The following is a 26,084-nucleotide window of genomic DNA, read 5'->3' on the forward strand; positions in this document are numbered from 1 at the left end:
ATAGATGAAATACAATATAATTTGATTTATTAGAAAGACTGCAACAAATAACCCGGATCAATATTTTTCAGGCCGGATTTTTCGCAGCTGTAAGAAAAATTAATATATTTCTTTATGTGTTATTGGAAAAAATTAAAAATGCTTAGATTCTGAGTTATTGATCCCGGTTCAAAAGTCACTTCTATGTAATCCAGAAAATATTGTAATCTTTCTAGGACATTTAATTTATAAAAAGTTGTATCTATTTTTGAAAAAAAAACAAAAAATTTAATTTATTTAATGATTGTTTTTCAAAAAGAATTCTCAAAATAGAAACAATTTTTTATTAATTAAATGTACTAGATGGATCACAATATTTTCTAGATTACCTAGAAGTGACTTTTGAACCGGGATCAATAACTCAGAATCTAAGCATTTTTAATTTTTTCCAATAACACATAAAGAAATATATTAATTTTTCTTACAGCCGCGAAAAATCCGGCCTGAAAAATATTGATCCGGGTTATTTGTTGCAGTCTTTCTAATAAATCAAATTATATTGTATTTCATCTATTTTCAAAGAAATATATTCAACATTTCTAATATTTTAATACAAAAAAACAATTAGAAATTTCTGTTAAAAAAAAAAAAAAAAAAAACTACACCGATCCACAGGATCGGTGGAGGGCTATTTTGTTTTGATTTTCTGATTTTCTGTGACATTCTGCGGCAAGAGAATGGTGGAGTGATAAATGGGCTGCACTGATCCTAGGGATCGGTGTAGGATGTGTTTTTTTTGCTCCACCGATCCTAGGGATCGGTAGAGGCTAGTTTTCGAAAATTCCAACAGTCTGGGCTTATTCTATTAAATTATTTCAATGTAATTCTATTTAAAAAAAAAATCCCATACAAGGCACGGACTGTAGAATCAAATTAGCGCCACAAATGGTTTGTGTGCTGCATGAAGTCAAAAATAATCTGTTATAATCTTGACCCGCATTCATACGGTAATTCTTTATTTATAAAAATTATTAAATCCAGATGTACTGAAATAAAAAGAGTGTTTCATTTTCAACAATATAGAAAGATTTGACTCAATAGTCTAAATTCAAATATTAAATTTCTTTTAGACCATTTGTGGACCAGGACTTGATTCTCCTCTAATCAAATGATCTGAATTATTGAGTCCGATTCATAATATTTTAATCAGACTCAATGAACTAGATCTCTTTCTATTTGTTAGAAATAAGACACTCTTTCTATTTCCGTACGTCTAATTTAATAATTTCTACATATAAAAAAATTCTCATTCATACAGCTAAATATTTCAATGAGCATAGATTATATGAAGTAATCTGCAAGAACTTACTGACATGAAAAAAACATAGAAAAGGAAATTTCAGTTGGACTGAATTTCCTTCTACAAAATAATAATTTTTTATAAGTTTGTGGGAATTCTCTCAAATAATGCTGGGAAAAAGTATGTTGAACGGTACTTATGAAATATTTTAAAATAGTATGAAAAAAGAAAAAATATTTCTTTTGTGCTAAAATTTTCATGAATTCCTATATTTCTCTCCGGGCTAAAATATTTCTCGAGGCTTCTATAAAGCAGAAGCCGAATTGATGGCACAATTTATTGTTAGATATGTACTAATAGATCAGAATATTTTAAGTCTTAATTAATAGTTAATTAATTATGGATTAAGTCTTTTTGGGCTGCATTAAATATGAGCCCAAAATACTTTGTTTTAGGGTTCAAATGTCTCCATGTTTTTGTGCCTCCATCATGCCTCTATCTCTCTCCATTATTTTCAAAGTTCAAATAGTCGATCCGAACCGCTCAATCTAACCTTCATACTAAAATATGTTTGGAGACCAAATTTTATATTTTTAGAAATTTTTTTACTATTTTTTTAGATAGGTACAAAATCAGTAAATCTGAACCATCTAAAAACAGTATTTTTGTACCTATCTAAAAAAATAGTAAAAAAATTCCTAAAAATATAAAATTCGGTCTCCAAACATATTTTAGTATGGAGGTTAGGTTGAGCGGTTCAGATCGACTGTTTGAACTTTGAAAATGATGAAAAAAGATGGAGGCATGATGGAGGCACAAAAACATGGAGGCATTTGAACCCTCCTCTTTCTGATATGATATGATCAGATATGATTAGATATACATATCTGAATGGGTGTGAATTGAAAGAATGCAGCCAACAGATGTATTGTATTATAAATATAATGCATATGTTATTTTCGGAGTTGATCTCTTCAGATCTCTCTCTCTCTCTCTCTCTCTGTCTGTTGCAATTTTCGGACATAACCAAAAACAGTAAAAAGCCGAAAATAGATATATTTTCAGACAAGAACGGAGAAAAGATTTCGGATAAAAAAAGAGACTAAAAATAGATGAATAGGGATTTTCGGATTTATTGGATGAAACCGAAAATCTGATATGTCTGAATTCGCACTTAGTCAGAAACAAAAAGGAAAAGCAGAAAGACAAGAAGGGGACTCCAAGTTGGCGCTAGCACTTCGACTTGCTGTTGTTCGTCAACTTGTTCGTGTGGATACTAATAGAGACGTGGCTGCTGTTGTTGTTGCGTGAATCTGACACGAGGTGTACGAATCGAAGAAGATTACTGCTAGAGCTTTAAGTTTCCGCTGCGCGTCTAGTGGTAAATTCTATTTTAATCTTGGAATTAGTTTTATACATGAATTATGGTTCTCAGATAGTGAACAAATTGATGAACTGAATCAAATTTTTGCACTATATCCTACCCGAAATCCCAACATTTATAACACTGTCGCAAGTTGAATTAGACCATTAGTTATAAATTAAATAAAATTCAATAAATATTTCGGAATTCCTGTTTGTTGTACAGTCCCATTCGATTTCGATCATTCCGACTTTGATCTGTAATATCAAGTCACACCTCAAATTAATTATCGGGACTGATTTAATTATTGAGTAGATTTTTAAATTCTACAAGGTTGATAAATTAATGAAGTAGGTTACATAATTTGATTTTTAAATGTTAATTCTATAAACAGATGGTAGTGGACAACAAAACAAGTATTTTTAAATATAATTAATCCCAACATGTTATGACTAATCTATTTTATTTATATAATAATTTTTAATGAGGGAATGAACAATGTCCGTTATAGTTAAGCTGGCTGTTGAGATTTAATTTTCAGCGATATTTCTCTTTTCCTACCGACTTTGTTTCTCTCTCGAAATTTCAACGCATTTCTCTCTAAAAACTAAAAAGTCCGGCAACCTCATTTTTCTCTCCTTTCTATTGCATATAATTCTCAAGCAACTTTTACTTTACTATAACAATATTTTATTCCAATTCTAATAAGAAACGCACGTTCAATTCTAGCATAAAATATCTAAAAAAATATTACAGTGTACCAAAACCTTGAATAAAAATATAATTATTCCAACGCATTTATTATCTCAAATAAATGAAAGAGCCATAGCATTTGCCATTTGGACTAGAAAGCATGTCTGTAAAAGAAGCAAAAAGGAGGTTCTTCCCTGTTGGTTTCCTTCCTCAAGTTATTGGCTTCTTTAAAAGTTAAAAACCCATCAATCCCAATTCTAAGGATCTTTCTAACCATTCAATTATTATTTTTTAATTTTTACTAACGCTATTTTTTGTATTTCGCCTCAAAAATAAGACAAATTATCAAATAAAATGTAATGTGAACAAATGTATAAAAAAAACTAATAGATTATTTCATAATAAATTATTAATTATGTATATTAAATTAGGTGTACCGACACAAAGATGAATGTTTATTAATTAAAAGTCAAATAATTTGCAGCCACATATGATTAACTTTTATAATAATTGATGGTTAATACAATGATTAATTGAAAATGTTTGTGACTTGACATGTCTTGGAGATTTTTTTGAAGATCAGCTACCTTTATAATACTGATTTATTAACGATTTGAATTATTATTTTTAGTTTCAATCTATAAATATAAATGAACGACAGCTTGTTGCCTCAAAATATTTTGGCCTAAGAATCCTACTCTTATATCTCATTAGATGATTAGATTAATTCTCATTCACACGTTTGCTTCAAGTTTATTTTTATTTTCTCTTTAGACTTTGTAACTCATTAATTAAAGCACTTTCATAATGCATCGAACGGAAGAAATCTATGATTACAAACGTTCATAAATGAAGTAAATTAAAACACTAATCGCTTAATTTTCAATATTTTTTCCTTTACTTTTAGGTTAGCATAGTGTATGATGATATTTCAATAATTTTATTTAATATTATTTTATGTACTTACTTTACTGCTAACCATCAATACTTTGAAAGGATATAATGAATGCGTTACTTCACTTGTCAAACACAAGAAAACAGTTTTATAATTGAAATCAGGCGGTCAGCCTCAATTTGAAATATTAAACAATCTAATTAAAGAGAATAGCTCGTTCCATTGCTATTTAACATTTCCGTACTTCAATTAATTTCCCGTGATTTTCTGTCGTTTTCCCCTACCTGATAACAAGTTCAAAAACATCCATATCATATATGTATTTATTTTTTGACATATCTCTGAATTATATTTAAGTTTGATAGATTGTACAAACAACATAATATGTCTCTCATATATTCACAAAATTCAAGAATATTTTTTATTTATATTATATAAATACCATTATTTTGAAATATTACTTGTATACAAAACAACAAGACTTTTTCCAAATTTTATATGTAATATAACCAACTTGTCTATTTTTTTCCTGCATTACAAACTTGCTACTATGTACAAGCATAAAATGGAGGACACATTGTATTCTTTGTGCTCATGGTTTACATAATTAGTTGATTATTATAAATAAGTCGGTGTTAACCCTGCAATTTAAGTTTAAACACCAAAAATAAAATCTCATACATAAGTAAATCTGGATGGTTATTATAAATATTGTTTAAAGATTCAAGAATCTGAATGGTTAATCTTTGGATCAATTTCACATGATTTGTGTATCATTGCACCAAAAACTGAACTTTATTCTTCACTTTTCAAAGTCACTAAGGTCTAGGGGTGTGAATGTGATTATTTTTCTTGAGAATCCTATTCTTTGGTTATAATTATTTCGTTTGCTATAATGTTTGTAGAAAGTCTCCCCTATGGAATAATATATATATTTTTTTATAAAGGATTCGGCCTAATAAAGAGCCCCTAATAAACAGGTTAGATGTCACATCACTTACAATCATCATATATATATTTTTTTTTATAAAGTTGCTTAATCAACCTTTTGAAAACAAGGACATCAAAAATAGTATGCGCAAAAAGAATAAACAACCAACCAACAAAAAAACACAATTTCGCTATACACCGACAGTCCAATACCAAGAACTCTGAGTATGAACAACTTTACATTTTCCACCTCTAATTTTCCATTATTACTATAATATATATCTTCCAAAGGCAGCTGTTTGCCCTGTTAAGCTTCAGAAAAGTTAAGAAGTCGTGAGTGAAGCCCAAACTCTCTAAAACTTCTTCTCCTAGCCAACTGTTTGATTCATCTTTGACATGCAGCTTCGTTTATCTCTTTTATTATTTTTGTTATTTTTATTGACAAAAGGACATGCGAGTCATGACACCCAATGTTTGGCACGCAGCTTCCAATATTCTCCCTGAAATTGAAGTATAAATATATTAATTACTAGCACCTAAATTGTAATTTATCTGAACTAACTAATAAAGAATCAACACACAACAACATGTTATTAAATATCACTATTATAGTTCCTTGAGGGCACACTTCATTGTCAAAGTCTAAGCATGCAATTCAATGAAATGTAAAGTACACATCTTCGTCGCTATAAGAAAACAACATGCAAACGAACTCATATGACATTCCATCAGTTTATTTAATTGGATGCTAAGAGAAAATAACATTTGAACAAATGTGCACGACATTTTTTATATTTTTTGTTAGGTGAGGGACACCTAGATGCCTAAAATTATTAAAATTACATCATGATGAAATTGTAAAATAGAAAGTTTGCTGGCCCAATGGGGTTTAAATTAAATAAATAAATATAAAAAAGAAAGCTCTCTCTGGACTATGGACCTATGGTAGGTAGAAAGCTATTTTCTCTAAAATAATAATTAACACGAGAAAACAAAAGGAATTGCTTAAGCATTAAGAAAAACAAGAACAATGTGACACATGTAATATTTCAATTATTTTTGTAGAGAAATGTAATGCTCTAAATATACATTATTAACTGGATGGAGATTTCTCACTGACCGGTTACTTCACTTCAACTGATCAATAAACAATAAGATATCACCGAAATTACAGTATGGTCTCCCTAGCAAAAATCTATAGATCAAATTTCAACATAAACTCATTTGAAATTGAAGCTTTAATTAGGAAGTATGTGAGTGAAATGTATGCTAAGTTCTTGTGTAAAAGGACAAAAAAAGATTCTTAGTTTAGGCATGTCAATTTAACTAATAATGAAGACAAAATGGTGTGGGTACCAGTTCGGTATGTTCCATTTTTTTTTTTTTTCTTGAGAGAGAGAGAGAGGGATTGAAATGAAGTGTGTTTGTGCAGAATTTTTTTATTTATAGAAATTAATATAAATAATATAAAATATTAAAACAAGTACAGTGGGATTTAGATTGTATAGGACTCCTAAAAAAAATTTGGCCCACAAAATATGCCACAGAAGGAACCTAAAAAATATTTTCTCTCTCTTTTTACAGATTCTCAACGTCTGTGTTGTGTGATTGATTTAATGGATCAAAAAAATACTTTCAGCTCTATTTTTGGAGTTTGAAATTATTTGACGGCTCCTTCCATGCCTGATATTATTTTATACAAATTTCTACAAATAAAATTCCGGTCTTCATGCGTGATGCCAGTGGGCAGAGGCCCAGAAACGGTCCGAAATAAAATTTTGGGAAGGTTATAATTGAAGGGAAGGTGACAATAATGGAGGTCTACTGAATGACAGCTAAAACCCAACTAAGAATTGAATAGATAATAAAATAACAAGGCCTACACGCAGAACAAAAGTACAAGTATGCCTCCCTGCACACAGTATGTATACGAAGTCCGTATAGAAGAAAATAATAATAATAATAATAATAATAATAAACCAGTCTGATTTTGACTTCCCAACTCATAACCCCGCCGACCCAACAACAGCCAGCTAGATATGAACAGGCATATATATTCTCATCACTTTGCAAACTAAAAAAAAACAAGAGGTTCATTCTGCAAATATGCAACCCTGAGGCTGATAATGACAGCCACCATGATAGATCCCTCGTTAGACTTCTTAAAAGTAAAAAATAAAATAAAATACTAAAAGTAAAAGCTAACAGAGGAGAATTGTAATCCTAGCTCAAGTGATTGAACTAAGTAATCAATCAATTCATATATGCCTCCTATGTGTGCAATTATAATCCTAATTTAGTTGTGCACATAATTTACAAGTTTTAACAACCACCCAATTTTCTTAAAAACAATTTAAGAAAAGTCATCATGCGTATTAATTAAAAGCGACAAAATGTTAGGTTTAGTTCATTAGTTGTTGCATAATTGCATGTTGATCCCAAATTTGCCCCACAATGTATCAATTTATGTTTTCACAATGTTCAAATGCAAGACATATTTAGTCAAATAAAAAAAGGTGAAGAATAATTAACAATCTATGAAAATGCATGATGGTATACGAATCTATCGTCTATGGATGATAAAAAATTGCACTAAAAAGTTAAAGAGCACAAACCTCTTTTATGCTTCTTCTTGACAATAACCGGCGGCTTCCTATCGGCCGGCAATACACCCATCGCCGGTGGGACCGCCTCGTCAGGCGGGAATAGCACGGCATCTATCCCCTGCACTGAAATCCTCCCATCAGTGTAAATATCTGGGTCGAACAAATAGGCCGACTTGTCGCCCGTCCCGAATTTCACCGACCCATCAGCTTCCCGGGCCACCACTTTATGCGGCAGCCGTAAGGTATCGTACCGCAACTTCCCAAACCGCCGTACCGCATTGTACATACTCTCCTCGGTCTGATACTCCGGTATCATATGGTAATACAATATCTGCTCTGGTGCACCCGGTTCGCTCAACTGGTCAGTCGTCAACCTCCCCAAGGCCTCATCATTCGGGGCTAAAACCGTCAAAACGTAACCCTCCGACACTAGACGGCCCATTTCGGTGGCGAGGGAAGTCAAATTCACCAAAATGTCAGCTAATTCATTATAGCCACCATACAACAAAAGAGTCTGGATGAAATCCTTCACTTGGGCATGCCCGTTAAAATGGTGTTTTCCAGACCCGGGACCCGGTGCAGGTGCGGGAGCAATAGAAGGTCCCGGTGCCATTGCATCGTAAATCGGAAGCACTGGTGGTGCACCGGCTGGGACAGGCGGGGCTGGCTTCTTCAACCTGTGAGTGCGTGGGTCCACCTCCGGCGCGCCAGTTGGCAAAACAGCAGAAATTGCGGCAAGATTCCTCCTCCTATTAAAATCCTCCTGCACCGATTTGGGAATTAACAATGTCTTTATCCCATGTATGACTCCGTCAGGTTTAACAATGGATCTGAGCTCAGTGACAGCTGTCTGAGACAGCGGGACAGCCTCGCCAGCGAGAGTGTCGTGTGAATCAGAGGTTTGGAGTGGATCGATGTGGGAATTGGGTATGATGTGGTAGAGAAGAAGGGTTTGGAGGGATTTGAGATTGCGTGGCTGGAGGAGGAATTGCCGGAACTCGGGATCGAGGTCGCGTTCTAGAGCAGAGTTCTGAGGAGCAAGGATGGTGAGGTTGTGAAGGGTTAATGTGGATTCGAGAGTGGGGAGGAGAAGAGCCTTCTCAACCAGCTCGGCTAATTCGGTGTAGTGGGAGTCGAGCAGTGCGACTAAGACGGAATTGGAGTTGATGGCAGGGGTGGAGGTGGAGGTGGAGGTGGAGGTGGAGGTGGAGGATTGGGAGAATGTAGGGGAAAGGAGGGTTAGAGAGGAGAAGAGGAGGAGAAGGAGAGGTAGATGATCCATCTCCATGGTAGAGAGATGGAGGGGAAGGGAGGGAAGGGGAGGAAGATATTGAGCCTTTCTGTGTGGGGAATTGGGATTTGTGATGGAGTTGAGACTTGAGACTGTTATTTAGGTGGGTTGGGATTTCCCTTTCTGCTATGAGCCTATGAGCTTTTTGGAGGAAGGAAGACAGCAGACCGGGAAGGTTGGTGAGTCAATACTCAATACTCAATACTAATAGTAAAAATTAAACATCTTCTCCTCTCCGTTTCGAACGCACTGGACGAAACCCCGTACTGCTAATTTTATTCATCATTCATATAACCAACCAAAGTAGTATATTTTCTAAAAATCACAATTTTTTATTAATTATAGATTAAATGTTCCAAATATAAGAAATAAAAGCTTTTGAATATAGGATGAATAATTGTTTAGATTTAATTATTGGTTGCTTGGTATGAATATTTAAAATGACATGATGCTTGGATAGTTGGATTAGTCAATATCATAACTAATTTTGAACTCGAGTTCTGAGATGTCGGTTTGAATTTCTCAATGTGATATCTATGCTCAAATATTGTAAATTGTAAATTTTATACTTTTATTATATAGAGAAAATATAGTTTTTTTTTTTTTACAATCTAGATTTTTATAATTAGTAGTAGTTTTTTTAAAAGAAAAATTACAAGTTTTGGATGTCCATGGATGTCCATATCATATTGACTGACTCAAATCAACCATTAGAAATTTCAAATCAAAATTTGAAGTCTTCGTACTAATCATTAATGTCATATAACATTGTATCATTTATTTTCTAAAAAAAAAGGACAAGTTTAGAATATTATTTTCATCATATTATATATAAAAAGTTATGCTCAACAATATTAGAGACATTTGTAGTTTTCTATTCCTTTGTATATAGGTTACATCAAGCTTCTAAATAGCGTTTATAGCGGTGCAGCGGGGAGACAAAAAAAAAAGCTTTAGCGAATAGCGGAGCTATAGCGAAAGCTATTATAAATAGCGTTTTTTTATTTCAAAAATTATATTTTATATTTCTACTAATAGTAAAAAGAGTGATGCTTCTATGGACATAAGGGCCTATTTGTAAAATGAATATATTTTTATTTTCAAAGTTCAAACAGCCGATCCGAACCGTTCATCTTGTTCTCCATATTAATATATCTTTGGAGACCTAATTTTACATTTTTCTGAATTTATTTACTATTTATTAAGATGGGTATAAAAAATATCAAATTCAGACCATTGAATTTTGTACCCATCTTAATAAATAGTAAAAAAAAATCATAAAAATGTAAAATTTGGTCTCCAAGCACATATTAATATGGAGAACAAGATGAACGGTTCGGATCGACTGTTTGAACTTTAAAAATAAAAATATGTTCATTTTACAAATAGGTCCTTATGTCCATAGAAGGCTTTGCCTAGTAAAAATGTCTCATCAAGAAAAAAAATATCAAATTAATTAAGAAGTTCTAATATTATTCATATTAAACCAATACAAAGTTCAAATTGTCATTCAAAATATCCCTAATTCAAAAACTATCGATATATTTTATATTCAAAATATACCACTACCATATATTAATGCATGATACAAAATTTAATTGATATAGCGGTATAGCCCGCACATGTTCCATTTTATTGATATAGCTTAATAAAGTAAAAAAAAAAAAAAACAATCTAGATATTAAGGCCCATTAAAATTGCAAAATCATGTTTTCAGAAATTTTTTTTTGCAAAATCATAACCCATGTAGCATAGCGGACCGCTATTGCTGCTATTGCCGCTACGCGCTATAGCGGACCGCTATTACCGCTATAGCGGTCGTAGCTTGATTAGCGCAGTTTTAGCCCGTAACTTAGCTTTCTGGGTCCAAAACCGCTATAGCGGCGCTATAGCTAGCTATTTAGAAGCTTGGGTTACATTAATCAACTACATTTTCTCAACTAAAGTGAATATTGTACCAAGGAAAAATAATTTATTGGTCCCCTCGTTTAAAAAAAAATTGTTTTATAAATTTCCCAGTGACTTTGCTTATTATCTTTGTAAGGGCATTTGTATTGAAATTTACTTTTATTTTTAAAAACATGCGTGGCATTTTCATTCTATTTTTTAAACTGTAATGTAAATTATTATTTAAAATGTTTTATTTTAAAGATATCACTTTTTAAATATTTTTATTGACTCTCGTTCTCTCTTCCATATTAATAATCGATGACATAACGAATAAAAAATAATTAAAAATTAATTATATAAATGTAGAAGTTTACAAATTAAAATAATTCAATTTTTATTCAGTGCTTGACAATTTCAATTTATTTTCAGTTTTACTTTTGTAGGCTTGAAGGCGTCTTTTTGAATGGATCTATGGGACATATGTTTAGTTTTAAGAACTGGAGAGGTCGCTCCATATAAAACTTACTACTTACTGCAGCCAAAGCCAATGATTTATTTTTTTTCTTTATCACTTACTACTTACTTGAGACTGACAACGGAGCTGCACCGATAACGCGTTAGGACTAGCTGTTCTGGGACTGCGGGACCCGCACGCAGGGCAGGTAGACCGTAGACTTTCCAAGAGCAGCACTGAACAGTGGAGGTCCCTTTGCCAGTTAACTTGGTGTCTATGACTATAGCTAGCGCACCACGTTTATGCTGTTTTTTTTTGCCATGTGTCCTGCCAAAGTGCCAAGTCCTGTTACATTTTTAGACACATACATATATTTGAATTCAGATTTCATTTCATACATAATTATATTATACTTTAAAAAAAAATTGAGATGGTTAAATGTTAATGGTTTCTCAAATCTTTATAAACCATAAATCTATGATATAGAAGGAAGGGTGTAGGTGCAGTAGAGCTTTGTGTAGAAAAATGTTGGGTAACAATTTTCCCTTGCGTGAAGTAGGGGATATGTCATATGTGGTTGGTTAAAACTTACCGTGCACACTGCCTTAAAAACTGCACAGATAAAAAATAAAAATAAAAATCCTGGTTTAATTTTCCTGCGGCGCGTCAAGCCGTGAAGCACACCGATGCGTAAAACTTGTTGCCCGTGTGCCTTGTAAATCTACATTGCTCTTGCTCATCATTTCGAGCAAATACCACACAACACAAGAATTACAAGAATTTAGATCTATACTTTGTCACCTCAAATCACCCAAAGTGCAACAAATATTTCTCATTACATGCATGAAGAGGGGTAGATATTCATATTCTTGTAATCTTTGTGTAAGATTTACTTTAACTGGACCTCATTCAATGACTGCAGTTATTCTAATTTTTCTAATCTAAGATTTACTTTCCATTCCCAGATGCCAAACCTCTTCGTAATTTAAAAAATATATATATATTTTCATCCAAAAACATTTTTATAGTAAAAGTTTAGGACTTTGACCCGTAAATGATAAAGAAATATTTTATGCAAATAATTTTTTGATACATGAGTAACATTAAAATGTATTATTGGTTTTTTGCTCTATTTATGTTTTACATTTTTATTTTTATATTTAAAGTCTGAACAATCAATCCAAACCATTCAACATGATGTTCATATTAAAATGTATTTAGACCAAATTTTCTATTTTTTTAACCTTTTTTAGATAGGTACAAAATCATTGTTTTAAAATGATTTCGGACCATCCAAAATAGTGATTTTATACCTATCTTAAAAAGTAGTAAAAACAAATTTTAAAAAATATAAAATTTAGTCTACAAGCACAATTAATATAACGATCATGTTGAGTGATTCGGATCAACTGTTCGAATTTTTAATATAGAGATGAGTTTGCAGAGCATGATTGGAGCACAAAAGGGTGCATTTAATCCCTCATCTTGATACATACAAAGTTATAAAAAAAAAACTAATAGCCTCAAACTTAAACATCTATAATAAACAAATTATATAACTATTTTATTCCGTAAAACGGAAAATATGTAATTGATTTATTGCACAACATGGCTTTCTATGCAATCAAATATAATATATAAAGTATTAACTCTCTTTTTTGCAAAATAAGGCTCCGTTAATTAATATTATTTTTTTTATGACTGTTGCAGAAGAAAAATATGTATTTCTTCGTGAAAGACAAAGTTCGTTATAAATATAAAATCTCAAATAATTTGCTATGGCCCTGACCACTCCAGAGGAAAGAAAGTGACTCGTTAGCGGTCGCAACAAAAAAATGCACAACTTAAATGCGCTCATTAGCCAATAAAGTCATATATGATTTAAGTATCTTTGGCCTTAATTAAGTTGTGCCTCCTCACCCTCAAGGAAAGTAGTCAAAGTCCACTGTGCACATTGATGAATCCAGATCGAAGAGTAATGGGGAATAAATAAAATATGGTTATAAGAGGGACAGCAAGGAAAATATGTATTGTTGATTTAATTTATTTTAAGATATGAGAGGAAGAAGGAGACATTCGGCCGAACGGGAAATAGGAGGTCATTTGTCACACATTGAGAACAAGGGAAGGGAAGTCAGTTTCTGTTTGGTGCGATGTCACAAGCTCCCAAATCCTTGTCTTTTGCAATACAAGTTTCCCTTTGCCTAGTCGCTCATTATTTTTCAATCTCTAATTCATATTCATACAAAATTTTTTTAATGAAAGTTTGAACCGACGATCTTTTGTAATTATTTTAGTCATTAGATCAATTAACAATGATTCTTTAGTCGGTGATGATGTTGTAGTTTACAAATATTTTGTTCATTCAGAAATTTGAATATATTTTATAATCGTTCATAATAAATTTATTTTAAAATTCAACTCTAAATATGATTTTTATTGTATTTATATTATGCATATAAAAATATAGAGAAAGTTTAATTATCTATTAAAGTATTTGAAATTTACGGTGGGGTATATATTTAACAATCAAGTTATTATACGAGAAAATACTTGAAGACCCGAGTAGAACTAGGGTGTTCTTAAGTTCACCAAGTTTCTTGATGAATTCAAGTTTAAAATTTGTCAAATCAGCTTCAAATTACGAATCTGAACCGTTGAAACCCGTCTATCTTACGAGTGATGTGTCTACACATGAAAATTTTAAACATTCAATTTAATTTAGTATAAAGTCAAGCAGTCAAAATTAGAATGTCAATAAATTAAAATAACTGCGATTGCATATAGAATCAATCGTGATTCTTAATTATATTTTCACAAAACATGAATGACAAAGAATTGATCAGGACCTATTAACTTATTTGCTCGATGCTTCAATTAATTTTTTAAGTCAGTGTCATTGATTTACTAATTATATTATTTATACTTTTTTTTACAGAGAGCTAATTCAAGAAAGAGATTCATATATAAGAGTAGAACTAGGGTGCTCTTAAGCTCACCAAAGTGTTTGGTGAGCTTGACTCTAAAACCAATCAAATCAATTTCTAATGACAAATCCGAACCGTTGAAACCCGCCTACCTTACGTGTGATGTGTCTACATGTGAAATTTTTAAACATTCGAATTAATTTAGTATAAAGTCAAGCGGTCAAAAAACGTTCAAAAAATGAATGCACTAAAATTAATTTATTAACCTTCTAATTTTGACCAATTGACTTTATACTAAACTAATTCGAATGTTTAAAAATTTCATATGTAGACGCATCACACGTAAAGTAGGCGGGTTCTAACGGTTCGGATTCGTCATTTGAAATTGATTTGATGGGTTTTAGAGTCAAGCTCACCAAACACTTTGGTGAGCTTAAGAGCACCCTAGTTCTACTCCATATATAATGTATATATCCCCCTGATAGCTACTATCGAATTTAAAAAAGAAAAAAGATATTCATACCTAATTTCTCATATTAAACTACTTGTTAACCTTGTATTATTTTGCTAACTCAAAACGGAGATTTCTCATGAGATTGAGCTTGGAGATTTAATGTATCCTTCATTTATCAATTTGTACATTTTAGTAGTAGTTCAAGAAAGAGATTCATATATAATTTCTCCATTTGGAACTACTTCGTTAACCTAGCTTATATTATTTTGTTAACTCGAAATAGAGATTTCTCATGAGATTGAGATTGAGATCGCGAGTTATGAGCCGAGTTTAAGCCGAGCTAAAGGGCTCAAACTCACTCAAGTGAGCCAGGCTTTTTTCTTCAAGTCCGAGCTAAGTCCGAGTTGGACTTGTTTAGTTATATGACGAGCTGGACCGAATTTTGAACTGGCTCATTAGTAGGTCTATCTAGAATTATTACGGAATTTGACAAAAAAAATATAGTAATATGCAATTTAATTCAATAGTGTTACATATGTACAACGCATATTGATCTATATAATGAGTCAATATTTTCATTTTAGAAGTTCAAACAATCAATATAAATCGTTTAACTTGATCTTCACATTAAAATGTATATGTAGATCAAATTTCATATTTTTTAGAATTTTTTTTACTATATTTTTAGATAGGTAGAAAACCGCTTGTTCTAAAAGTTTTAGACCATTTAAAATACTGATTTTTTACCGATTTTTTTTATTTATATCCAAAAAATAAATAAAATTATAAAAAATAACCAAACCCGTGATGTTTTTCCAAAACTATCCAAATCGGAAATTTTTTTCCTGTTTCAACATCCAAAACCAGAAAAAAAAATTCCGGAAACTTAAATGTAAAACCGGATATTTATATAAAATATATAAAATTTAGTTTGCTAGCACATTTATATAAAATAGTTGAAATTGACTATTTTAATGGTTGAGATTGACTATTTGAACTTTAAAAATAATAATACTGTGATATGGACCAATATGTGCCATGGGATAATAACCTCACTCAATGTATTTTATATTATTCATGATGTTATGAAATTCTGTTTGTTCCATGTGGAGGAATCCAATACCTAATCATACCTCATATTTTATATTTTCGTTTTCAAAGTTTAAACTGTTGATCCGAACCGCTCAATATGATATTTATACTAAAATATGCCTGGGATGAAATTTTATAATTTTTGAAAAAAATTTTACAATATTTTAAGATGTGTACAAAATCACTGTTTTTGAACCGTTCAAAAAACAGTGATTTTCTACCCATCTTAAAAAATAATAAAAAAATTTCAAAAATTATAAAATTTCATCTCCAACCATATTTTTGTATAGATATCATGTTGACCGGTTTGAATCGACAATTTAGATTTTAAAAATAAAGATATAAAATATGAGATATGATGAGGTATACCGATTTTTTTTTAAAATACCGAAAGAAAAAAATAAATTATTAAGAATAACCAGTTTTTTGGAAGAATTTTAAAAATGCCCAAACAACAAATATTTTTGGCGGTCCATAATTTTTATTTCGAACCGCCAAATTTCTGGCGGTTCAAGATTTTTTTTTTAATGGCCAAACCGCAAATATTTCTGGCGGTCTGAGATTTTTTTTATTTTTATTTTTTATTTTTAGCTGCACTGCAAATTTTTTTAGGCACCTCAACTTTGCACCTCTGATTAACATAGCAAACCACCTTCAAAAATCATGAAAATTGACCGACATGCAGTCTGGACATGGTAGAATAGGACTGTGAAGTTTCATACAAAATCTCCGAACAGATCGTGAGATATCGGCTCTCAAAAATTGCCCGAATTGCTGAATATTTCATTATGAGTCCAAATTTGCATATCTGGTTAACATAGCAAAACACCTCCAAAAATCATGAAAATTTACCAACAAGCAGTCTAGACATGGTAGAACAGGACTGTGAAGTTTCATATAAAATCTCCGAACAGGTCGTGAGATATTGACTCTAAAAAATTGCCCGAATTACTGAATATTTCATTCTGAGTCCAAATTTGCACATCTGGTTAACATAGCAAAACACCTCCAAAGTTTTACAGAACATAGACAAGGAGTTGTTTTGGAGGTGTTTTGTTATGTTAATCAGATGTACAAATTTGGACTCATAATGAAATATTCAGCAATTCGGGCAATTTTTGAGAGCCGGTATCTCACGACCTGTTAGGAGATTTTCTATGAAACTTCACAGTCCTATTCTACCATGTCCAGACTGCATGTTAGTAAATTTTTACAATTTTTTGAGGTATTTTTCTATGTTAACCAGATGTGCAAATTTGGATTCATAATGAAATATTCAGCAATTCGGGCAATTTTTGAGAGTCAATATCTCACAACCTGTTCGGAGATTTTGTATGAAACTTCACAGTCCTGTTCTACCATGTCTAGACTACTTGTTGGTAAATTTTCACGATTTTTGGAGGTGTTTTGCTATGTTAACCAAATGTGCAAATTTGGACTCATAATGAAATATTTAGCAATTCGGGCAATTTTTGAGAGCCGATATCTCACGACCTGTTCGGAGATTTTGTATGAAACTTCACAGTCATGTTCTACCATGTCCAGACTGTATGTCGGTAAATTTTCATGATTTTTGAAGGTGATTTGCTATATTAATCAGATGTGCAAAGTTGAGGTGCCTAAAAAAAATTTCAGTGCAGCTAAAAAAAAAAATCTCGGACCGCCAGGAAATTTGGCGGTTCGAAATAAAAATTCCGGACCGCCAAAAATATTTGCGGTTTTGGTATTTTTAAAATTCTTCCAAAAAACTGGTTATTCTTAATAATTTGTTTTTTTTTTGGGTATTTTAAAAAAAATCAGTGAGATATGAAAGGCATAAAACATTGGAACCTCCTCTTGTTCTATAATAGTATATAAGTACGTGCTAGACGAGCCCCTTTGGAAAAAAAAAATGAATTATTATTTTAGAAACTTATTATATCATAATTATGAATCGTAAACATTTGATGAACTAGCCAAGGGCTCTGATGTCAGGTGCCAAACTGATGCTAATGAAACTAAATTATAATTATTTCAAATAACAAAAGGGGAGATTATGCTGCTTTACAATGTACATCTATTAAGCAGTGGCGGATCTAAAATTTTTGTCTAGAGGGCAAAAAAATATCGAATAAGGTTTAAATAACTAATCGGATTTAAATCCATTAATTAATTGGGTATTCGATAAAAAATAATGCTTTAAGTTATATTTTTCAATACTTTGACTTGTAATTTCTGATTTTTCAACTTATAATTCTAATTACCAATCATAATTCAAGAATTTATTTTTGATTTTAACCGTAAATTTAATCTGAATTATAAATCAAACGTTCCAGAGAGGGGCAAAAAAAATTTCAGGGGGGTGGGAGACAAAATTTAACGTAACTACTGAATCAACACTAAAACTCAAAATAGGAGGAAGAGGAAACTGCCCTCTATGGATACACCTGGGTCCGCCCCTGCTATTAAGCGTAGTGTGTTTCAATACATCAAGTATCATATTTAGTCAAAATAGCACTGGATGAAAATTGAAATATATATATTATTTTTTTGAGAAAAATAGAGATCTTAGTCTCTATTTGTTTGATTAATGAATTGTGACATAAGTCGTTGAAAATCGAAATATATTCAACAGCTATTATATGAAAGCATACTAATAGATGAATATTGCAAATAAAAAAATAACTAATTCGATTATAGTATACATATCATATACTATGCACTTGCAAAGAAAAATATCAATTTAACTCTATATATTTTCGATATACATCGAAACCTAAACAAATTAATTGTATAACTTTTTTAACAATTTAATCCTCTTTCTTGATAACTAGCCAACCAAGATCAAAATCCCACAACTTTTTTACAGAAGTGCAATTTGGGTGATTTAAAACAAAATGTAACAACTAAAATTTCTTAATTAAAATATAAATAAAAAAGGCTTTTGACACCCCCAAAATGCAAAATTCTTACATGGGCTTTTATAGGCCCGTATTAGTTTAGCAGGTCTGGTGGTTTTGGAAATGCTGACGTGCAGATTATAGGCACATTTTTGTGCACGATTAGCCTTTTCGTTTCATTGGTTGACCTTGTAAAATCCGGGAGAGGGGGGTGTCCGATGGGCATCGGACCAAATCCGGTTCGATGGGGGGTTTAAACCGTCAGATTTGCTTTAAGATTCGTGTGTACGGATTTTAAAGCAGACGCGAAATTGCGGGTGCGAATCCTAAAGCAGATCTGACGGTTTAAACCCCCCATCGAACCGGATTTGGTCCGATGCCCATCGGAAACCCCCCTCTCCCGTAAAATCCCACGTATATTTTAAAAAAACGCGAATCATTGAAGAATTCAGATGTCCCGATTTTTATAATGTTAATTACTTTTAAAATATGTTAGCGCCATCATTTAAAAATATTATGTGTCGTGTTACATGCATGGAGCAATCACGTCATGATTACAAATATTATTATAGATAAGCAAGTTTGGTTTTAATTCAACCTTATTATGTAAGTTTAACTATATATCAATATAATATGCTTTCTTAAATATCTTTCGTAGAAAAGAAAGGCCTTAAGGCCTTAAGTTTAACTATATATCAATATAATATAGCTTACTATAGAGTAGAACTAGGGTGCTCTTAAGCTCACCAAAGTGTTTGGTGAGCTTAACTCTAAAACCTATCAAATCGATTTTAAATGACGAATCCGAACCGTTGAAACCCGCCTACCTTACGTGTGATGCATCTACATGTGAAATTTTTAAACATTTAAATTAGTTTAGTATAAAGTCAATCGGTCAAAATTAGAAGGTTAATAAATTAATTTTAGTGCATTCATTTTTTGAACGTTTTTTGACCGCTTGACTTTATACTAAATTAATTCGAATGTTTAAAAATTTCACATGTAGATGCATCACACGTAAGGTAGGCGGGTTTCAACGGTTCGGATTCGTCATTTGAAATCGATTTGATGGGTTTTAGAGTCAAGCTCACCAAACACTTTGGTGAGCTTAAGAGCACCCTAGTTCTACTCGCTTACTATATATATATTTTTTAATAAATGTTGAATGTCAAGGCACTCAACTATTTGATATCTATATTATGACAATAAAAAATTATTTTATTCAGATTTTGAACTCATAATATCTCATATGAGAGACCATGTGTGATGTATCCATATGTCTCTATTACTAAACTAAAAGTTAGTAATATAGCTTGGAAACAAATTCAATCTGATATATTTGAACTCTGAAACTACTATATTTGCTGCCCCAATGATGGTCCAGAGAATTTTATTGCATTTTTATGATACCTGGTTTACAAATAATCAAACATATATAAAACCTTTGTCGGTCCAATAAGATTAAAAAAGAAAAGAAAGAGGCGGTCATCTCGTAGTAGTAAATTGGGGTGATGCATGCAATTAGTCTTGTATTTAATTTGGACCAAATGGGCTGAATTAATATGACCTAATAATTAAACAAAACAAACCGAAAAATCATGACCTAATATGGTTTAAGAGTGAGGCCGAGTCTATCACACATTTATATATATATAGTTTAATATATGACCTAATATGGTTTAAGAGTGAGGCAGAGTCTATCACACATTTTAGTTAAAAGTATGTTGGTTTAATTGTTTTTAAGCTTATCATGATATTAAATATTATCACCATGTCTAGCTAGCTAGCGGTACAGACGGGAGGAGGAGGAGGAAGGGAGGGCTAAGTCTTCTTACAAATTAGATTTATTTTTGTTTTTCTATTATTCGTCATCTTCATAAAATTAATAAAACTATATATAATTAAGTCAATTATTTATTCAGTACGACTTGGCTTCTACAGTTGAGCACGCCATCTTTAGCAAGGATATATATATATTTCATCTCTTATTTATTCTCGTTGCCATCTTCTAGCTATATATATGCATGCTTCGTGTCACGCTATATTGCTTCTTCTTTTTTCAGGAAAATATTTACATGACAAGTTTCTTTTTGACACAACGCACGTATTAATTAATTTATTATCCGATGGATAACTTTAGAGGCATGATCCAAAAGGAATAAAGTTACTTGCTTCATAATTTAATAAAGAAAGAGAGGAAAGAAGAAGAAAAAAAATATATATATATATTACTTTTCTTCCTCTTAAATTTTATTATTTGTCATCTTCAAATTGGAGAGTAAAAATGTGATCTCTTCGTTCTAATTTCTAACTGACCAAATATATATAACTTAATTGATTCCTTTTGGTTGTCATGATTTAACACTATATATGTCGTACTTGAGAAATCATATTGCCAAAATGATATATATATGATTGTGTTTTTTATGTTTTTATCTTCTCAACATAAATGAACACTTGTCAGAATCATAGTCGAAGTGAAAATTTAACTGGATACACCCCATCAGACCACCACACCACCACACCACATCAAATACTGCACCACCTATGCTTATATTACCCTGGGATGTACCGGATATTTGATCCGGTCATCCGCATTTTTTCTATATGTTGTGCAACATAGTCATAGTGGGATGACTGATGAGATGACAAAATTTTAATGTACTTCACTACTTCCGGAGTGTATCAAATAAAATCCGAATTATTTTTAATTACCACTTCAAACTTCTATAATTCCCACTTTAATCAAAATTCAAAATTCAAAATTCAGAAACTAACATACATGTACGCAGTCTGTTCTGTTTCGGTTAACAATTGAGTCAAAAAACAAATAGAGATTTGGTGTGCAGGCTTGGCTGGGTCTGCACGTGGCAGCTTCTGAATTTTGATCAAAACGATGGTAAAGTCTGAATTATAGAAATAATTTTGATCAGAACTTGTAAAATAATTTCGGAAATAAAATATGTTCTTTGTTATTTTTTTAGGAAAAAAAGAATCAATTTATTTGCTGACAAATTATTTTTTATTTTTTTTAAAAAAAAATTACCCATTCTATCCCGTTAGAAGTGACGTTAGAATTAGATGTCCCAACTCCCAAGGCAGAGCAGTCAAACAGAAGTGTCTAGAAACAGAGAAAATAGAACCAGTACAGTACCAGCAGCAGCAATGCAGCATCACCATTTCATTGACATTCCATTCCATCCTTTTGCGAACAGAACTAAATCAGGATTAATTAGGAAACGGGAGGAGAGAGGCCTCGCGCCCCTAGGCGATTGGGGAGGCGATTCTGACCAATTCAAAAAACCACAAAAATCTCCAAAATCGATACAAATCCGAATCTCTCGTGTAGATCAAGAAGGCATACGGCCGACGATCCAATTCTCTCTCTCGATTCCGATCTCCGTCCCGTCCTCTCCACCACTGATTTGTTCACATACGCGAAATTGAAGACGAAGTTAGGGTTTGAGGAGGACGATGGCGGCTCCTAGATTCAACCTGATCGCTGACCTCGAATTACCTTTACGGGCCATATCTGAAGCAATCTCGACAATAATGACATCAATCCATGAGTTGTGCAAGGGACACGAGGGGGCTCTGGTAGAGGAATCTATCAAAACCTTATCTCGAGCTTTGTCGTCAGCAATGGCGATACCCCATAGGCCCACGTTTCTAACCTTTCAGCATGCCACACCCTATTACTGCAAACCACACGCTGCCGCGGGACGGCCTGGTCGTGCGGAGATCGTTCAGACAAAGCTGGCAGAACTCAAAAGAGCATCATCTCCATCAGAACCGCTGTGTTTCAATTGCGGTGACCGGGGTCACTTTGCGGCGCAATGTTGCAACGCGACGCTGTGCTTTATTTGCAATTGCCATGGCCACCGATCCTCTCAATGTCGTGCAAAGCTTTCCAAATCTGATCCACTGCTCTCAGAAATTCCTATCGATACTTTGCCAGATTCTCCACTTCATCCTTCACCACTCACGCCCCCTGATGCTGGTTCGGAGTCAAGCCAGCAGTCCCTACCCGCTGAGGCTGAGGTAACGCCCATGGTTTCAATCAAAAGGATGGAGATGGAGTTAGCAGAATTCAAACACGAAATGGAGTTGATGGAAAAAAAACGATTTGAAATGGAGCTGGCCATGGCAAGTTTCAATGCTCAAATTCATAACAGTAAGTCAAAACTAGATAAGATGCAGGTTTCTGAAACACCACAACAGAGAACTGTGAGACATGCCCCTGCTAAGAGGCTTGATGGGGATGTCAGTAAAGAAACTCTAGTATCAGTAACCCCAGTGGATCAGGGTTCGTGGATAAGTCAGGTTGCTAGAACTAAATTCAAGAAAATCGAATCTGGTTCAAGAGAGTTGAACCCAGTGACAAGTAGTAGAGAGAAGAGAAGTGTCCACTTCAAACGGGTATCAAAAAAAGGCCCCGAGAGAGAAGCGAATGAGAGGTTGATGCCTATGAAGATAGAGGTAACACTGGTGCCAAAAAATTGAGAGGCAAATGTTTTCTGAGTTAGAAGGTGCAATAGATATACTGTTGTAGAGGTGAGTGAGAAATGATAGATATTAGATATACTGTGGTTATTAGAGATGAGTTCTTTCCTGGTAAAAGGATTGGGTAAGATTTTAGTGTTTTGACATAGAAGTTAGGCGCAACATAAAAATCTAGTATAGAGGGAGTTTTTTTTTTTTTTTCTTTTTTCTTTAACATGTTGTAATTAAATGTTTCAGTCAATGAAACGGGCATTGTTTGCCTTTTTTTCAAAAAAAAAAAAAAAAAAAAAAAAAAAAAAAAAAAAAAAAAAAAAACAGAACTAAATCAGATATACATACAGACCTCAATCATCAATCATCCATCCATCATCAAAATCAACGTAAATGTAAATCTTCTTATTACTTTTGTCATGTTAAGATGTTAACAATTTCTCAACATCAACATCACCATCACCGCTCATCCTTTTGCGATGGGCTGCGCCAGAACCCCGCACCGTAAAACGGTGCCCACACCTCCATCTCCATCTTTGCCACTTCCTCCGGCGATGCTCTCTCCACCGCCATCACCTGCGCCACCTCAACCTCCAACCTCTCCTTCCCCTCCTCATCCGACACCCCCATCTCTTTCTTCCTCTTCGCTGCTATTTTCCTCCTCCGAGCACGCATCGCTCTCTTGCACAGCCCTCTCGGAACCTTCACCACCGCCAGAACAACGAAATCAAGAACAGTACAAGGGCAACAACAGCAAACAGCTGCACAGCCCGCCGCAGTACCACCTACCATCTCCGCCACGCGTGCACTAGATTTTACTGGCGTCGGTTCCCTCAGCACCATCGGCTGGCGCAGAGGTGACCCCGCCATTCTCGCCGGGCTCGTCGTAACCTGTGCCTCCTTCTCCTTGCGTGCCATGAATGCGACAGGCGTCTGTTGTTCGCGCAATCGCCTGATCACTCCATCAGGCGGCTGGGGTTGGCGGTGATATAATAACTCGTGCGAGAAATTGAAATGGGTGAGCGATTTATTGGCGAGAGAAACAAGGGAGGTGCGTCCCTCGCTCTGGCCACAGCACTCGAGAGAAACGAAACCTTTGGCTCTTCTTCTCTTTATTTTTCTTTGAATTTGACTATTTCTTTTTTTTTTCCTGGACTAGACAAAAGAATTTTTATTTTTATCGAAGATTAATTTGTGAGGTAAGAATAACAATTGGTCTTAAAAAAGAAAATTCGAAGATTTTGAAGGTAAGTTGCACCCACGGAGAACCGTAAAGCTGTTGTTTTACAACCGTGTTACTACTCTGCTGAGATGGCAAAACTTCCCAATGTAGATTGTTTAAAAATTATAATAATTGTAATCCGTGTATCGGAATAGAAAATGGGAGACTATTCACGGGTTCCCGACCCGCTTCACGCTTTGTATTTTGCAAACCAAATTTAGAAATTTTGGATTATACAATGGAGTGTTATTTGAGATCGGATGGTGAGACTACAGCGGGCGGAAAAAATGGAGGGTCAGGAGTCAGGACCGATACATCGTTGACCATGTGGGACCCAGAGTCGCAGGCACCAAGTGCCGACGAATCGTATTTGATGCTTCGGTGATATTTTTGACTGGACACGGATCGACATTTTAGAATTTTCATGATAGACATCTCTACGCGGTGTATGGTTCTGGTGTGGAAGGTAAATGATAGGTCGGATGGTATGCACTATACAATCCAAACGAATTCCGTCTGAGAGGATTTAAGATCCTTTGTAACGAAGTGTGTTTAGATAGTTATATGCTAGGGAATATTCGGTGGATCCTCTCATCCTCGTGCTGTTGTGCATACGATTTCTGCGATTGAATGTGGCGAGGTCTCAGCGTCTGAGACAACGACACGTGGGAACCCGGCGTTATTAGAATTCACATCCTCTCCAATACCTGATAAGGGAATCTTTTACAATTACTAGATCTGAACCGTACTTTTTAACTTGGCACGAATCTCAAAGCCCAAAAATGGGGCCCCCTACAGTGACCCGAATCCCAAGCCGGTTGAGATTTAATCTCAAACCGTAAAGTAAGTGATCCTCTGCAATAATTGTGCAATACCTGAGAGGATACGGGTTCGCGTTATTATACGTGCTATTAGTTCTTTTTGTTTTTTCCGATTCTTTGAGCCGAAATTTTTATAAATACCCAAAAATAAAAACAAAATTACAAAATATATCCAATTTTTGAAAGAATCTCAAAAAATACCCAATCTGCTTACTAAATGATCGGATTTTTAATTTCTTTCCAGTGACCCAATTTCCAGAATTGGGAAAAATGTCTGGTTACTTGGTAATCGGAAATATGGAGAGTATCTGGTTATCCAATAACCAGTTTTGGTCCAATTATTTGGTAACCAGTTTTTTTTTATAATATATGTATAATATATTTAGAGTGATGCTTATATGGACATAAGGACCTATTTCTAAAATGAAAATATTTTTATTTTCAAAGTTCAAACAGTCGATCCAAACCGTTCTTCTTGTTCTCTATATTAATATGTGCTTGGAGACCAAATTTTACATTTTTCTAAATTTTTTTACTATTTATTAAGATGGGTACAAAATTCAATGGTCTGAATTTGATATTTTTTGTACCCATCTTAATAAATAGTAAAAAAATTTAGAAAAATGTAAAATTTGGTCTCCAAGCACATATTAATATGGAGAACAAGATGAACGGTTCGGATCGACTGTTTGAACTTTAAAAATAAAAATATGTTCATTTTACAAATAGGTCCTTATGTCCATAGAAGCCTTTGCCATATATTTATATGTATAGGTATATATATGTATACTAAT

The 26,084-nt window shown here is 33.3% G+C and overlaps 2 protein-coding genes across 2 annotated transcripts; both read right to left on the minus strand.

Annotated features, from left to right (window-relative positions):
* Nucleotides 1–5,308: 5,308 nt before the first annotated feature.
* Nucleotides 5,309–9,116, minus strand: LOC144572474 (fasciclin-like arabinogalactan protein 15). Its single transcript, XM_078322062.1, has 2 exons — nt 7,776–9,116; nt 5,309–5,660 (listed from the first exon to the last, which is right to left on the minus strand). Exons 1-2 carry the CDS (start codon nt 9,052–9,054, stop codon nt 5,596–5,598), a joined length of 1,344 nt encoding a protein of 447 aa, XP_078178188.1. The 5' UTR covers nt 9,055–9,116; the 3' UTR covers nt 5,309–5,595.
* A 14,483-nt stretch (nt 9,117–23,599) lies between these two features.
* On the minus strand, nt 23,600–24,400 carry LOC144572882 (uncharacterized). Its single transcript, XM_078322565.1, has one exon. It carries the CDS (start codon nt 24,163–24,165, stop codon nt 23,707–23,709), a length of 459 nt encoding a protein of 152 aa, XP_078178691.1. The 5' UTR covers nt 24,166–24,400; the 3' UTR covers nt 23,600–23,706.
* Nucleotides 24,401–26,084: the final 1,684 nt, after the last annotated feature.

Source organism: Carex rostrata, chromosome 20 (genome assembly GCF_964058835.1).
Source record: "Carex rostrata chromosome 20, lpCarRost1.2, whole genome shotgun sequence".
Lineage (NCBI taxonomy): Eukaryota > Viridiplantae > Streptophyta > Magnoliopsida > Poales > Cyperaceae > Carex > Carex rostrata.

Bases quoted from the DNA above. Each gene is read 5' to 3' on its own strand.
- LOC144572474 (XM_078322062.1), bottom strand. From the start codon at position 9,054: ATGGAGATGGATCATCTACCTCTCCTTCTCCTCCTCTTCTCCTCTCTA. The intron at 5,661-7,775 runs GTTTGTGCTCTT...CTTCAATTTCAG, and splicing joins CAAGAAGAAGCATAAAAGAG to GGAGAATATTGGAAGCTGCG.
- LOC144572882 (XM_078322565.1), bottom strand. From the start codon at position 24,165: ATGGCACGCAAGGAGAAGGAGGCACAGGTTACGACGAGCCCGGCGAGA.